This window comes from Euleptes europaea, chromosome 17 (genome assembly GCF_029931775.1).
Source record: "Euleptes europaea isolate rEulEur1 chromosome 17, rEulEur1.hap1, whole genome shotgun sequence".
NCBI classification, from domain to species: Eukaryota; Metazoa; Chordata; class Lepidosauria; order Squamata; family Sphaerodactylidae; genus Euleptes; species Euleptes europaea.
The window spans coordinates 10,383,444-10,398,469 of NC_079328.1; the positions used below are offsets into that span (position 1 = coordinate 10,383,444).

Sequence of the window (15,026 nt, forward strand, 5' to 3'; positions counted from 1 at the left end):
CCTTTGACGACCATCTATGTATTTTTAAAAATAATGGTTTTAGTTGCATTGTAAGCTGCTTTGAATTCAGCCAGCTGGAAAGGCGGCTAATGATTCAAATAAATAAGCGAACTAGCAAACGAGCCACAGTAGGTTGAGCTACTGACAACTGATCAGTCACTTAAATGCAAACTCAAACTATCAGTGTTTCCATTCAATGACTTAATATTTTAATTTCATTCTCCTCTTGGACCAACATTTTGACTAAACAATAAGGGGCTCCACCATCTTCTTCCTTGCTGTTGAGCGTCTCACAATTTGATGTAGTCTTTGAGAATAGTCTCCAGTCTGTGGCTGAGCAGGATGCTGCCTTTCACCTTTATCTTGCCCACCAAGAAAGCCCGTTGAGGCTTGACCTTGCCCAGAACGAGTTCCATGAAGTCATTTTCGGAGAGGGTGAAGATGGCATCGGCGGACTGGCGGGAAGGTCCTCGGTAGATCTCACCCGAGCCGGTCTTTAGATCCAGAGTCCATTGGGCTGCCATCAACTCCCCACTCATGATATCCCACTGAAAGATGGCATTCACCTTTTTGACGAGCTGCCCACCAACCTCTCTGATGCGGCGACCGATTTCTTCAAACACCATGTCGCTCTGATGTCTGACAGCTTTTGCTGGAGAGGTTTTCGGGGCCATCATGAGAGCCACATAGAGTTCGGAGGTAGCCGTTTCCTCTGCTGTTTTCATCTTGGAGTGAAGATACTTTTTTTTCATTTCCTTCCACATATTCGGTTTCAGATTGGGAGGGAGAGAAGGACCGTGAGCTATTCAGAACACGGATTTCCGATTCCTTTTGTTACAAACGCAATAGCCGTACATGTTCCAGCAAAGGCCTCCTTGTCTCTCCAACAGTGATTTGGTATCACAAGCACCGCTGGCTTTAACACAAGATGAAGTGTGACTCATTGTTGGGCGGTCACATTGTGAACTCAGAAGTAGCAGCCAATCAGCATCAAGTTTTGATTAAGTTGCATGCTGGAATCCCATTGGTGAATTTCAGACCAGACCAGCACCTGCACAGGTCTGAGAGGCGGTTCAGAACAAATGCACCAGGGAAGACCAGGTCAGGAATCTCCCAACTCTCTCCAAATGAGAGAGGATCATTTAAAGCACTCCTTTCAAACTGAAGTCCAAGAGGGAGGACTGTTCTGGGGAAAAGTCTCCTGGTTCATCAATTTCCTTTTATGAATTCCAGGCAGCATCTAGATTAGCAATTATTATTATTAAATACATTATTACATATAACAATAATGATAATTATGTATTATTCCACAACCTTGTAGACAACACAAGTGCTAACATTTACTTTGCATGTGTGTTGGGAAATGAGGGGGGGGGGAGAGGCTGATGAAGGGCTGGTAAGACAGAGATGTTCTGCCAGGCCTGTGGCTGAGGACAGCAACGGTACATATTATATCATAGCTGGCCTCCCTGCCCACCTCTTCCGTGTTTATTTTATTCCATCGACTCTGGTGGGGCCGGATTGCTTTCCCCCCAACTCATTATGGCTCCATTGTGTATCAGTGCGCCGCCAATCATTCTAAAGGGTTTTATTGGTTTTAGTGTCAAATTTTTCTGGTTTTTAATTATATTATGCTTAATTGAAATTTTATGTAATAACGTTGTCCTGATTAAGGATTGTTAGCCGCTCTGAGCCTGGCCCCAGCCGGGAAAGAGCGGGTTATAAATCTAAATAATAATAACAACAAGAACAACAATGACATGGGGGCAGGGGGAGAATAATCCTACAATTGTGTGCCCTATAAAACAAAATAAGGTAGATTGTGCCCCAGCACCCGAGAAAGAGAAGCCCTGCCGCAGGGAAGGACAACGGGCATGAGCACACTGGCCCTGCCCCCTGCCTTTATGTGATCCGAGCCGTATGCACGGTGTGAACACCAGGAGGAAGCGTCCGCACTCCCCTGTGATCTGTGATGCTGCCATCCAAATGCTGCTGGTCACAGCAGGGTGTCTGTGCAGCCACTTCCTCTGCGCATTTGCACCATACATCCACCTTGGCTATTGTAGGGAGATGGGTGCAGGGCCCAGCATGCTCGCGCCCACCTCCCTCCCTGTGCATTCAATCAGCGCACAGATGGGTCATCTGTGCTGGGCTACAGAGTGCTTTTGTCAAAGAATAGAACACAGTAGGCAGGTCGCAGCTACAGGGTGGAAGAACTCTCCTGGCTGATGTCTTCTCCACAATGTATCTTGCTGGTTGTTCCCATATTAAAAGAGTGCAGGTCGCCAGCATTGATGGGATAACTGCCTCCTTGTGAAGGAGGGGCTTGTAACATTCGTGTAGTTCCACACCCTGGGCTGGATCCAGTGGCGGCACCTTCCTGCAGCTCAAGCCTTCTCCTGACACACAAGAGCAGGGGGATCAAACATGAGGCCCGTGGGCCGGATCCAGCCCCTTGAGAGCTCTTATCTGCCCCGCTCTCAATCTGGGCTGGCGAGGCGTGGCCCGGCTCCACCAAGTGGTATTTACGTCATATCCGGCCCTCGTAACAATTGAGTTCCACACCCCTGCATGAGAGCCTTGTCTCAGGAGGAGGCTCTCTTTGTACTACAAGCAGAACAGATCGGTGTGATCTAATACGTGACAATCAACTCTTAATATGTGGCGATCAATCTAATACATGGCTCTCTGGTTAAGGGATCCTTAGGAGGTGGATGTTTCCAAACATGTTTGCTCCAACTGCACACTGTTTTTCAGGTGCACACCAATGAAGTAAAATGTTTGAAGTGTTCCTTATTTGTACGCCTAAGTGAAGATCAGATTCCAAGAGTATTTAAGAATATGATTTATATCTAGCATGTGCAAAACATAAACTCAATCCCCGTATCATATCCCTGCCTCCCCACTTACCTGCATGTAACCAGAATGGAATTCAAAATGACTGTTCTTTTCTCAGTGTATTGCAAGTAACACTCTGATTTTAAACAAGAGTGATACCTGCCTTACCAGCTCTATAGTTCTGTGACGTACCACCCCATCAGCCTATTTCACTATGGTTGAAGGCTCATGAAGCTTCAGAAGGCTTACTTCCCTTTGCTTTGTCTGGATCAGTTTTAATTAAATGGTGGATGGAATCAGTTAAAGGAATGGAATTATTAGGTCTCTTTCCCCGATTATTAACAGTGCTCAATAAAGAACAAACAACGTCGACAGTGAAGCAAAGATATGATACTGAAAGACAAACGGATCTTAGGAGCTCCCCGACTTATTTTGCTCCCTCCCAAGGTAAGATACCAGCTGGCTCCTGCTCAGTATATACATACTATAGAAGTAAACAAGCCAAGGCGAGCTTTAACCCTCGCTAGAGGTTCCGTACTTCCTTCAGCAGCTCTGGGGGGAAAATTCAGGAGTCTTCCAAGAGCACAGTGGGAGTGCCCCTGTGGGATCAGAGAAATTGAAGATTCTAGCCATGTTATCCTTAGGAGTAACTATTATAAGGACATTAGACAGAAGTTGATTCATCTACTTGTGAACCTAAGGGAGTTTGTCTCAGAAGAAGAGGAAATGAAATTTCTGCTGTGGGAAGGGGACACTTTTTGTCTTTCCCAAGTCGCTAAATTTTGCTCACTGGCAATTAAGATCCGTTCGAGAGACATCACTAATGGTAAGGTCAATACTGGTCATAATTAACTTTAATGTAAATTTTAAGACAACACTTTTAAATGTAATTATTTTGTCTTTTAATATACTTCTGTTAAGTTACGGATATATTTTTAGATTTGATGCCTATCCTTTTAAAATCCTGTCTAAGATTGTAATTGTTTACTTTGTTCTGGCAAAAGCTGTAAATAAATTATTCATTCATTCTCCCCATCAGCCAAGCAGCTGGAGACCTTCTTTTCCTTCCTCATCAGGGACTGAAATCCCTTGGCTTGCCGCAGCAGCGACCTGTAACCTGCTCCCCTTTTACACTATGCCTGCTTGGGATGACCAGGCTCTCTTTGCTGGCTCAGACAGAAATGCCAGCAGATGCACAGCGCAAGAGGAACGGTGGCGTCTGAACTCACAGGGCCAGATTACGTTTTGACATGCAAATGCCCAATGGTGGCTCAATAGCTCCTTTTCAAGAGGAACGGCCTCTGGAAAGGGCTCCTGTGACGCACGTTCACGTGCATCCAGCACTGCCTGCAAATGGCCACTGTAACTCGACAAAGCTGAACATCCCTCATGAAAGAGATGCGGCAAAAGAGCACCTCTGCCTTCCTTTGAGAAGAGGCTGATTGCAATGCGTTTCTCCAGGCAATTTTGGTCCCTCACATTGTTTGCACGGATAAAACCCACCGAATTTCCTGGAACATCTATAGAAATCCAACACGAGAGAGATTCAGGCGGCACACTTTATTAATAAAGTTTTTCCCCCATTTTGAAAAAAGTTGAAAGAACATACACACACAAACACACACAGTTCACAGAATAACTGGCAGATGTGCCCTGCCTACATATTTTCCACAGAGATTGTACAGCCAGACACACACATACACACACAAAATACACAGTCAATGTGCACACATTTTGTGCCCAGTGCTATGAAAAGAGACACCAGATGACATCATACCAACCATCAAAATAGAAGCTTGCTTTTTAGAGTTCAAGTGAAAGCACAAGGGAAAAAAGCCGAGTTTATCAAAATGGATCATCTGATCCGTTGTACTAGCGCTGCTCCGACCTGCACAGAAAACCCACGGGCCTGTGTTCAAAAGCTCTTCCCTTTCTGCCTTAGTCTGCTGGGGAGCTGAAGCAGCAGGGTACCTTACCCTACCATTCAGGTGACACGGGGAACCCTGGGCCTATGCTACAGTTCCTCTTCCACCTGCTGGGAGGGATGCAACATGGCTCCTCCCACACGGCCTAGGCCTTGTCATGGGATCGTGGAGGTGTTGCTGAGTCAGACTCAGTTGAAACCAACGGAATCGTGGTTATGTGATATTTGGGGCGTGACTCCAAACCCCCAAGGTCAAGCCCCTGGCCGTTCCAATCCCATCTGTAACCAGGAATAAGGAATCTACAAATTCTGTGCGGCCTTGTGGCCAGCCCAATATCCATGCATAGCAGAACCCCCAATGGGTGTGTGTGAGGAGTAGTGTGCTATTCCTGATGTTAGGGTGATTGTCAGAGGCACTCAGAAAGGCCTCCAAAGATCAACATAAAGTTTTAGGACAATCCATGGCTCCCCCCTCCCCCCCCAACACCAAAATCAGGAAGAGGACTGGAGCTCTTCTGGGTAACTCTGCACTTCTAAGGTGCATGAAGGACCTCAGAAAACAGTGGAACACATGAACCCCAGACTCCTCTGCCCCTCAGACCTGGGAAAGGGATTGTTTCTACAGGTGCCATGTATGTCCAAGGCCCTGAGAGAAGCTCCAAAGGACGGGGAGACTTGAAGTAGCCCCCCCATCCCCCTCCCCAGTTCCAAGCTCCGCAAGATGGCGAAGGGTTCATACTTGTGGCAGGAGATGAGTGGGACAGACACTGACCGGGACAAGTGCGTTTAATGAACTGAGTGGGGCGGGCAGATGATGAAGTTACTCCCCACCAATGTGGAAAGCCACCCTGCAGAAGCGACCACCATGGCAAGCTAAGAACTGATGCAAAGAAACAGAAAAATATGATTTACCCCCTCCACTTTTAAACATGTTAGTAATGGATATAGGCAACATTCCTTTGGTTGGATGGTTGGTTGTGAAGGCAGCATGACGCGGTCCTTAACTTCCAGTTTCTCTCTTGCTTTCTGCCTCAAATATTTTGGGATAGGAATTGGGTGTCATCCTCTAACGAGTACTGAAGGTCACCAGCAGCTTGTTATGGAGCTTTTCCCTGTCAAAACACAGAAATAGAACAATCACATGACCTAGAACCGCATGACCTAGAAGGCTGCCTTTCCAGAACACACAATACTATTTTAGATTCTTATTGATTTCAACCTGTCACAGCAGGAACTACTTTTAAAAATTCCAGGGGAATAGCCTTGTTTACATGCCAGTTTAAAACTTGGTTAACCTTTGGAAATAGCTGCATATTTATAAGGAGCGATCAGCCCAGGACTTCCCCAGCCTTTGATACCCTGCCTGAGCGTGCAGTCTTTTCTTCTGGATTCAAGCTGGGGGCATGGCTTCCTTTTTGACTTTAAAAGGCATGTGCAGATTTTCTCGGTCACTTCCCAGCGCAGGGGGGAAAGCTGCCTCCTTGCAGCTGTGCAGCAGCTCCGGTTATGCTTCCTCCGGGCAGCCTGACCTTCCCCCTTTGCTAAGTCAGTCAGGGATCAGACAAGGGTGGATTTGATTGACAGCCAGCACGGTGTAGTGGTTAAGAGCGGCGGACTCTAATCTGGAGAGCCGGGTTTGAGTCCCTATTCCTCCACATGAGCGGCGGACTCTAATCTGGTGAACCGGGTTGATTTCCCCACTCCTCCACATGAATCCTGCTGGGCCAGTCATAGTTCTCTCAGAACTCTCTCAGCTTCACCTACCTCACAAGGTGTCTACTGTGGAGAGGGGAAGGGAAGGTGATTGTAAAATGGTTTGAGACTCCTTAAAGGTAGAGAAAATCGGGGCATAAAAACCAACTCTTCTTCTTTTAAATCAAATTGATGTAAATCACAATTTAAATCACTAGTCAGACTAGATTTAAATCATGGTTTTCTACATAAAGACTTGTGGAGTATTCTGCTCAAAAGGTTTCACTTTCATTTTAACTGTTTGCCCCGCCCCTCCTCACACTTAGCTCCTTGTACAGATCTATTCCACTTCAAACTATCTTCTATTCACTGAACTTCTTGAAACTTAGCACTTAAGAGGTAAAGGATTGATTCTGTGTACATACATTTGTAAAGTAACAATGAGATTAACGTCTTTTTCTCAACATTGTATGTTTATTTTATAACATTTTTGCTGTGAAGAAGAGGCATGTTATTTCTGCAGACACAAATTCGCAGTTTTGAGAACTGCAAAGCCAGGCATCTGTGATAATAACGTCTAGAAATAATCTTTCACAAACCTCTGGAATAGCATGACATTGTGAATGGATTAATGGAATACATTTACCAAAAAAATTTAACATTGCATGAATATACAGCCTCATGCTACATAATTAAAAACTAATCCTTATTTCACGATGAATTACATTTGGACTATAATGTATCTTAAATAGAAAACTATCTTTAGATAGATTTTTCCTCAAAAAGCATTTTATTTTTCAAAAACCCCATTTAAAATTTAAAAATCCAGTTTCTAATTTTGGTAAAAATCATTGATTTTTATCCACCCTGGATCAAACTGTGTTTTTTAGGCAACTTTGATGCTCCTGGGATTCCCCATGCCTGTCAGCAGTAGGGTTGGCTGTGGTCAGGGAATCCTGCTGCATCTTTCAGGGAATCCTGCTGCAGCCAGAGAGGTCATAGGGGCGAGAGGGAAGGAAGAGATCAATGCATCGAGAGGCCTGCCCACTCCAAAGGACAGAGAGCTGGGGGATTCTTCCAGGCACACTAGTGTCTTCTGGCCCATATTTTGGGAACCACAGCTCTAGAGTGCTTCCAATTTTGTATCATCTTTTTCTTCCGTGGGAGACTGAATAGCGGGAGACAAGAATAGGTCCATACGGGAAGGGGAAGGCCAAGGGGAAAACTCCCCATTTGCGTTGAGGGAAAATGAGCGATCTGACCAACAGAAGGAGAACCAGCGAAGAATGGAGTCATGGAATCCTCAAAGACAGAGGAAGTCATGAAAAAAAAGGGTGGTACACACCCTAAGAGAGGTCAAGGAGGAAGAAGAGGACAAACGCAGAAACCTTTAAATTAGAACAGCCTCTGTAATTTTAGGAAGGGGAATTTTAGCAGCAATGGAATGAGGAAGCCAGATGGTGAAGGCTGGAGAAGGGAGTTGGAAGAGAGAAAACTGAGGCATCAGGGGAGAGCAGCAGGAGCCAGACATGGAGGCAAAGGGAAGAAACAAGACTTTGAAGGCAAGGATGGATCAAGGGAGAGGATTCTTTTTCATACACTGGGAGAGAGAAGGGTGAGTTTGACCTTGGTGAGGAAGAAGCCACAGCAGAGGAGCATGTTAAGGCAGGGAGTTGGTAGCCCGGAGTCAGGAAGGAAAAGGCTCAAGGGAGCAGATGGACAGGCATGATGAGGTCAGCAACATCTCCCTCGAATCATGTGAGGCAAGAGGAAGGGAAGATTTGAGGGAGGTGGAAGAGGGAAGTGGGAGGGAGATGGCACGAGACCCTGTTTTAGGCATTGTATACCTAAGAGCAGCCTGTCAAACACAGAGGAGGAACTGAGAGGGGAGCCCCCTGCACTTTACAGCCTGCCTTGGAAAGGTTATTCTTCTCTCTCTCTCTCTCTCTCTCACACACACACACACTCACTCACACACACACACGCTGCAATTGTTCCACACTAACTTGTTTCCCAGCATCCACTTCAAAAATGGGAATTATGCCCTTCCCAGCTTATAAAAGCCAATCAGAAAAACAGACTCCCTCCAAACAGCTGTTGGTCAGTTCCTGTTCTGAAAGAAATACCAAACGGAATGCGGATCCCCCACCTTGCTATGAACTATGTACAGTTCTGGTTACCATGCCTAAAAAAGGATATTGCAGAGCCTGAGAAGGTGCAGAAAAGAGCAACCAAAATGATCAGGGGACTACAGCAACCGCCCTATGAGGAGCGGTTGAAACGCTTAGGGCTGTTTCGCTTGGAAAGAAGGCGATTAAAGGGGAGACATGATAGAGGTCTATACAATTATGCATGGCATGGAGCGAGTGGACAGGGGGAAGCTTTTCTCCCTCTCTCATAATACTAGAACGTGGAGTCATCAGCTGAAGCTGAAGGGTGAGAGATTCAAAACAGATATAAGGAAGCATTTCTTCACACAACACATAGAACTCCTTGCCCCAGGATGTGGTGATGGCCACTAACTTGGAAGGTTTTAAGAAGGGAGTGGACATGTTAATGGTGGCAAGGGCTATTCATGGCTACTAGTCAAAATGGATACTAGTCATGATGCATACCTATTCTCTCCAGGATCAGAGGAGCGTGCCTATCATAGTAGGTGCTTTGGAACACAGGTGGGATGCTGCTGCTGCAGTCGTCTTGCTTGTGGGGTTCCTAGAGGCACCTGATTGGCTGCTGTGTGAACAGACTGCTGGATTTGATGGGCCTCGGTCTGATTCAGCAGAGCTTTTCTTATGTTCTTAACTCCCCCTTCCTTTCAGAACGGCTGGCGGATGAGGGGCAGCCCTCCGATGCCAGGCATACCCAGATCCATCCTGGACCTTCCGCTCAGGCCTGGCACTACCCGCCGTGCTTGTGGCCTCGGACAGCCTGCACTGCCTGCAGCAGGAACACCTCCAGAGCCAGACATATTTATTTATAGCCCGCCTTTCTCACTGAGACGCAAGGCAGATTACAGATTGTAAATCAGTGCAATCAACAAAACAAGACATCCAGTAAGCAAGACCACGGCATTAGGGATGTAGAAAGTAAAACCAAGTAAAAATCTGGAACAAACTGAAAGTGTAAGTATTAACACGACATATTAAATGATGCAGAAATTACATAACAGGATAAACCATAGAATAACAGATAGTAGTACCACACATCCACTATAGTCCACTATCGCTTTCCCTTTATTAAAGCATCTTCCTGAACCACTGCATTATAATATAGCCCTAACTCCTTAGTAAAACTGCCCTCCTGAATAATTAAGTTTTGCATAGGTTGCAAAATGTCAGGAAAGCGGGAGCCTTCCTGACCTCCTCAGGCAGGCCATATACATGCACGTGGTCATCATGTTTGTGAAAAACATCAACCCATTGAGGCTTGAATCAGATGGTTGGTTTCATAATTTTATGCTGGATAATAATTTCTGGCTCTGTGTGCTGGAGGTTTCCTGTGTGCCAGGAAACACATCGACACTATTTTATTTATTTATTAAAAGTATTTATTAACCGCCTTTCTCCCCAACAGAAAAATTCCTTGCAGAACTATAACAGGTAGATTCAACAACAGCTTCCGTGACCCCCCGCCCAAGCAGGATGCGACTGGCCTGCACGCCTGCAACGACACTGACAGTGGCCAGTGCTAGGGTTGCCCATCTCCAAAGATCAGTTCCCTTGGAGAAGGTGGCTGCTTTGGAGAGTGGGGTCTACGCCACTGTACCCCGCTGTGGTCCTTCCCCTCTCCAAATCCCGTCCACTCCAGCCTCCACCCCCAAAATCTCTGGGTTCCCACCCAGAGCTAGCAACCTTAGTGGCCACTCATGAAAGCTTAAAGGTAAAGGTAAAGCACTGGGTCATTACTAACCCACAGAGTGACATCACATCCCGACGTTAACTAGGCAGACTTGGTTTATGGGGTGATTTGCCATTGCCTTCCTCAGTCATCTACACTTCACCCCTAGCAAGCTGGGTACTCGTTTTATCGACCTCAGGGTGGAAGGCTACCTTGAGCCGCTACCTGAAACCAACTTCTGTCGGGATCAAACTCAGGTCTGCTACCATAAATTTGTTGTGTATTTTAATTTTTCATTGTGATAAACTCACACAGGTACCCAGCTAGAAATGATTAAGAGCCAGCGTGGTGTGGTGGTTAAGGGCAGTAGTTTGGAATGGTGGACTCTGATCTGGAGAACCGGGTTTGATTCCCCACTCCTCCACATGAGCAGTGGACGCTAATCAGGTGAACCAGGTTGGTTTCCCCACTCCTACACATGAAGCCAGCTGGGTGACCTTGGGCTAGTCGCAGCTCTCTTTGAGCTCTCTCAGGCTCTCCTACCACACAGGGTGTCTGTTGTGGGGAGGGGAAGGGAAGGTTATTGTAAGCCACTTTGATTCTTCCTTAAGCGGTCAAGAAAGCGGGCATATAAAAAACAACTCTTCTTCTTCCGTTTCGCTTTTCTCACTCGATGCTCCAGCACAAGGTGTAAAAACAGGACCCCTCCTGTGAGCCAAACACCCCTTCTCCCTGGCAATCAAGGCTCCCCAAACGTAGCTACGAACCCAACTGTCTGCCGATTTGGTACAGGCTACATTGGGTCATTTCCATCTGGATCGGGATTTCTGGGGGTCTGGTGTGTGTGCGCGTGTGTGTGTGTGTGTGGGGGGTGAGCCACTAATTAGTAGCAGATGCTGCTTTAGCAGATGCTGTTTAAGACTAAAAGGCTGCAGCAAACTGGCGCCCAGCCAGTCATGATGCACAGGGCAGATTCTCTCCATCTCCCCAAGAAACAGAGAGCAAAGGCTTTGACTTGCACAAAATGCTGCACAAAGCTGATCCACAGGAAAGGAAAGCAACCGAGGGAGAAAGAGAACAGAGGTGGTTCTTGTAGGTTATCCGGGTTGTGTAACCGTGGTCTTGGTATTTTCTTTCCTGACGTTTCGCCAGCAGCTGTGGCAGGCATCTTCAGAGGAGTAACACTGAAGGACAGTGTCTTTCAGTGTCAAGTGTGTAGGAAGAGTAATGTATAGTCAGAAAGGGGTTGGGTTTGAGCTGAATCATTGTCCTGCAAAAAGTAACAAAGGTAATGTGCTAACCATTGTCCTGTAAGTATCAAGATAATGTGCTGATGAGAGTGTGGCATCAGCACATTATCTTGATACTTACAGGACAATGGTTAGCACATTACCTTTGTTACTTTTTGCAGGACAATGATTCAGCTCAAACCCAACCCCTTTCTGACTATACATTACTCTTCCTACACACTTGACACTGAGAGACACTGTCCTTCAGTGTTACTCCTCTGAAGATGCCTGCCACAGCTGCTGGCGAAACGTCATGAAAGAAAATACCAAGACCACTGTTACACAACCCGGATAACCTACAAGAACCAATGAATTCTGACCGTGAAAGCCTTCGACAATATTTAGAACAGAGGTGATCTAGAAGGCTACTGCAGATATCAAAGATTTCAAAAAGAAAGCCACCAAGGCCTTTTGTAGGAGACAGGCAGAGCAGAAATATTTTAAGGAAGTAAGATTTCTTTCGACATCTACTGCATTTTGTCGGTCACAGTGCCAATTTTTGGAATGCCATCAATGAGGCATCAGAACACACAAAGAGCCCCTCAATTCCAGCACCACCTTTCAAGTAGAGGCCTGGCAAATGCCTCTGGGAAACCCCCAAGTGAGAACTGAAGGCAGTCAGTCTCCTCTCCTGCGGCCCTCAGCAACTGATGCTCACAGGTAGAGAGCACCTGATCCTGGAGGTTCCATGGAGAGGCCGAGCCTTTGTGAATGTGGCCAGTGTTTTTTCGAAGCCATCGGATCCAGTAGTTGTTACCACGGGGCGACACATTTCACAAATAAATTATGCAGCATGAAGCACTTTTGTCAGGTACCAGACTGGCAGAGCAAACCTTGCAAAAGATTTCGAATTCCTGATTGCACAAAAGCAAGAACTACATTTATGATTCTCAGAATCACTTTGTTGAGTAAGGAATTAGCATCTCTTTAGGAATACCGCATGCCTCCTATTTCAATAGAGAATCTATATTCTGCAGCTCCTCTCTGCTATTTTCTGAGCGCCTGCTTTCCCTGCCTTTGTTCCAAAGCTTCCACTGGACAACTTGAAAATGAGTCTGCTGGAAACCTGACGGCTGCCCAGCATGTGAGTCTTAAATACCTTCCTTGCGGGAGGTAAGAGAGTCAAAGCAATTTTCAAAATGAAAGCCTGGAAAGCAGCTTGATTGAATGACTTCCCTACAGAATTGTATGAAACCATCGTTGAACTCAGTTGGGAAAATTGTACAAAATGTTCAGTGAGTCATTTTGAAAGAGCAGCTTCACCCCACCCCCCAGAGAACCAGAAATAGTCTCTCTGCCCAATGAGCGAGTTTAATCGTGCGGCGAAAGGGCTGCCCAATTGCACCACCATGTGGCCAGATCAATATTTGGCCCGTGAGGATCGGCAGAGTTCCCCCGCCTCTTCCATACACCACCAAAGGCTGAAAAGGTATCGATCCAGCAGCCCAACGGAGCAGTTAGATGACAACTCTGTTTGTAAAGTGACTGGTTGTCAACCACGAGGATCGGAAGAGTTCACTTGCCTCTTCCATACACCACCAAAGACTGAAAAGGTATCGATCCAGCAGCTCAATGGAGAAGAAGAAGAATAGTTGGTTTTTATATGCCAGCTTTCTCTACCACGTAAGGGAGACTCAAACCGGCTTATAATCACCTTCCTTTCCCCTCCCCACAACAGACACCCTGTGAGGTAGGTGGGGCTGAGAGAGGTCTAAGAGAGTTGTGATTAGCTCAAGGTCACCCAGCTGGCTTCATGTGGAGGAGTGGGGAAACAAATCCAGTTCACCAGATTAGCCTCCGCCGCTCATGTGGAAGAGTGGGGAATCAAACCTGGTTCTCTGGATCAGAGTCCACCACTCCAAACCACCGCTCTTAACCACTACACCATGCTGGCGGTGGAGGCTAATCTGGTGAACTGGATTGGTTTCCCCGCTCCAACACATGAAGCCAGCTGGGCGACCTTGGGCTAGTCACACTCTCTCAGCCCCACCTACCTCACAGGGTGTCATGCCCCCCCACCCCATGACTGACTCGGAGGCGTCGGATGCAGAGCTGGAGCAGCTGGCTGCTCCTCCTGGGAATGCAGCAGAGGAGCCTTCTGAACTGGCTGATGGATTAAAGGGGCCGTTAGATGCTTTGACGCCTAGTCAGGTTGAGGAATTCCAGGGCCCCTCGGAGGCTTGAGTGTCAGATTTAGAACAAGAAATCTCTCCCATAGGTCTCCGGAGACAGAAACAGCTAACGCTGCTGAGCGAAAGAAGACGCTCAGCACGGTTGCAGAGACGTAAAGGTATCGCAGCTGCTGAAGATGACAGTGAGTGATGTCAGGACCAACCTCACTCTGATAGCTGGCCAGATTTAAGGTGCGGCAAAGCGCAGCTGCAATGTGGAAGCAACTTATTGAATCCCGGTTTCAGTCACGCTCCACTCCGGTTATTATCTTGCCTGACCATGACCTTGGACTGATTAACGATGACGATGACCACCTTGCCTGTGACCCTGACCTTGGACTGATTATTGACGACCCTCGCTGCCTAGCCTGTGATAAGTACGAGACCCCGGCCTGATTTCTGGACTGTTTCCTGGACTTTGCATTATCCCTGCTGACCCTAATGTTTCAGTGCAGCTGCCAGGCGCCTTGGCTTCTGTTCCCTCCTACGCTTCCTGCCACGCCCACTCTCAGCTCCCTCTGCACCGTGCTGTAGCAGCAGCCCTGCCAGCCTGCCCGGCCCAAATGGGCCAACAATTCTGTATTTAAGATCACAGTGGCATACAAATATTTTGTGGATTAGAGGCCCCTTCATCTGATGCAATAAGTGTTACCTTCAGCTGGGAGATAAACATGGGATCTGGAAGAGCCAGGCTCGAATCCCCACTCTTGCCATGGAAACTTGCTGGGTGACCTTGGGTTAGTCACACACTCTCAGCCTCAATCCAGGAAAGTATTTGGATGAGGGACCTCCAAGGAATACCAGGGGTGTGACGAGGAGGCAAGCAATGGCAACCATCTCTGAACGTCTCTTGCCTTGAAAACCCTACGGGGTTGCCATAACTCAGCTGTGACTTGACAGCAAAAAACCAACAAACCAACTAACCAAAAACATTATACTGCAAAACAAAACATATGACAACTCAGAAGCCACTGCAAGTTGGGAGAATGGGCTACTAAAATCCTGACGTCTCAAAGGTCCATTTGCCTGGAAAGGTTCTGAAATGGACCCAAACTGTGCAGGAGGGGGCATGTTTTCCCAGTTATGAACCACTGGCCTAGAGGCAGAGAAAATAATTAGTTGGGGGAGGTATGATGGTCTTGTCCACAGACTGTGCCTCCCAAATCAGTCAAGAATTTAGAAAGCTCCATTCACTCCATCACACGACTAGGATAGCAGAAAGTCCAGCGACTGTGGAGGCGGGTCCAAGGTGGTTCAGGGGAGAAAGGGCCTGAT

General features: G+C 46.9%; 1 protein-coding gene across 1 annotated transcript; it reads right to left on the bottom strand.

Annotated features, from left to right (window-relative positions):
- Positions 1–290: 290 nt before the first annotated feature.
- On the bottom strand, positions 291–764 carry SCP2D1 (SCP2 sterol binding domain containing 1). The gene has a single exon (XM_056862279.1). The coding sequence runs from the start codon at positions 762–764 to the stop codon at positions 291–293; it is 474 nt and encodes a 157-aa protein (XP_056718257.1).
- Positions 765–15,026: the final 14,262 nt, after the last annotated feature.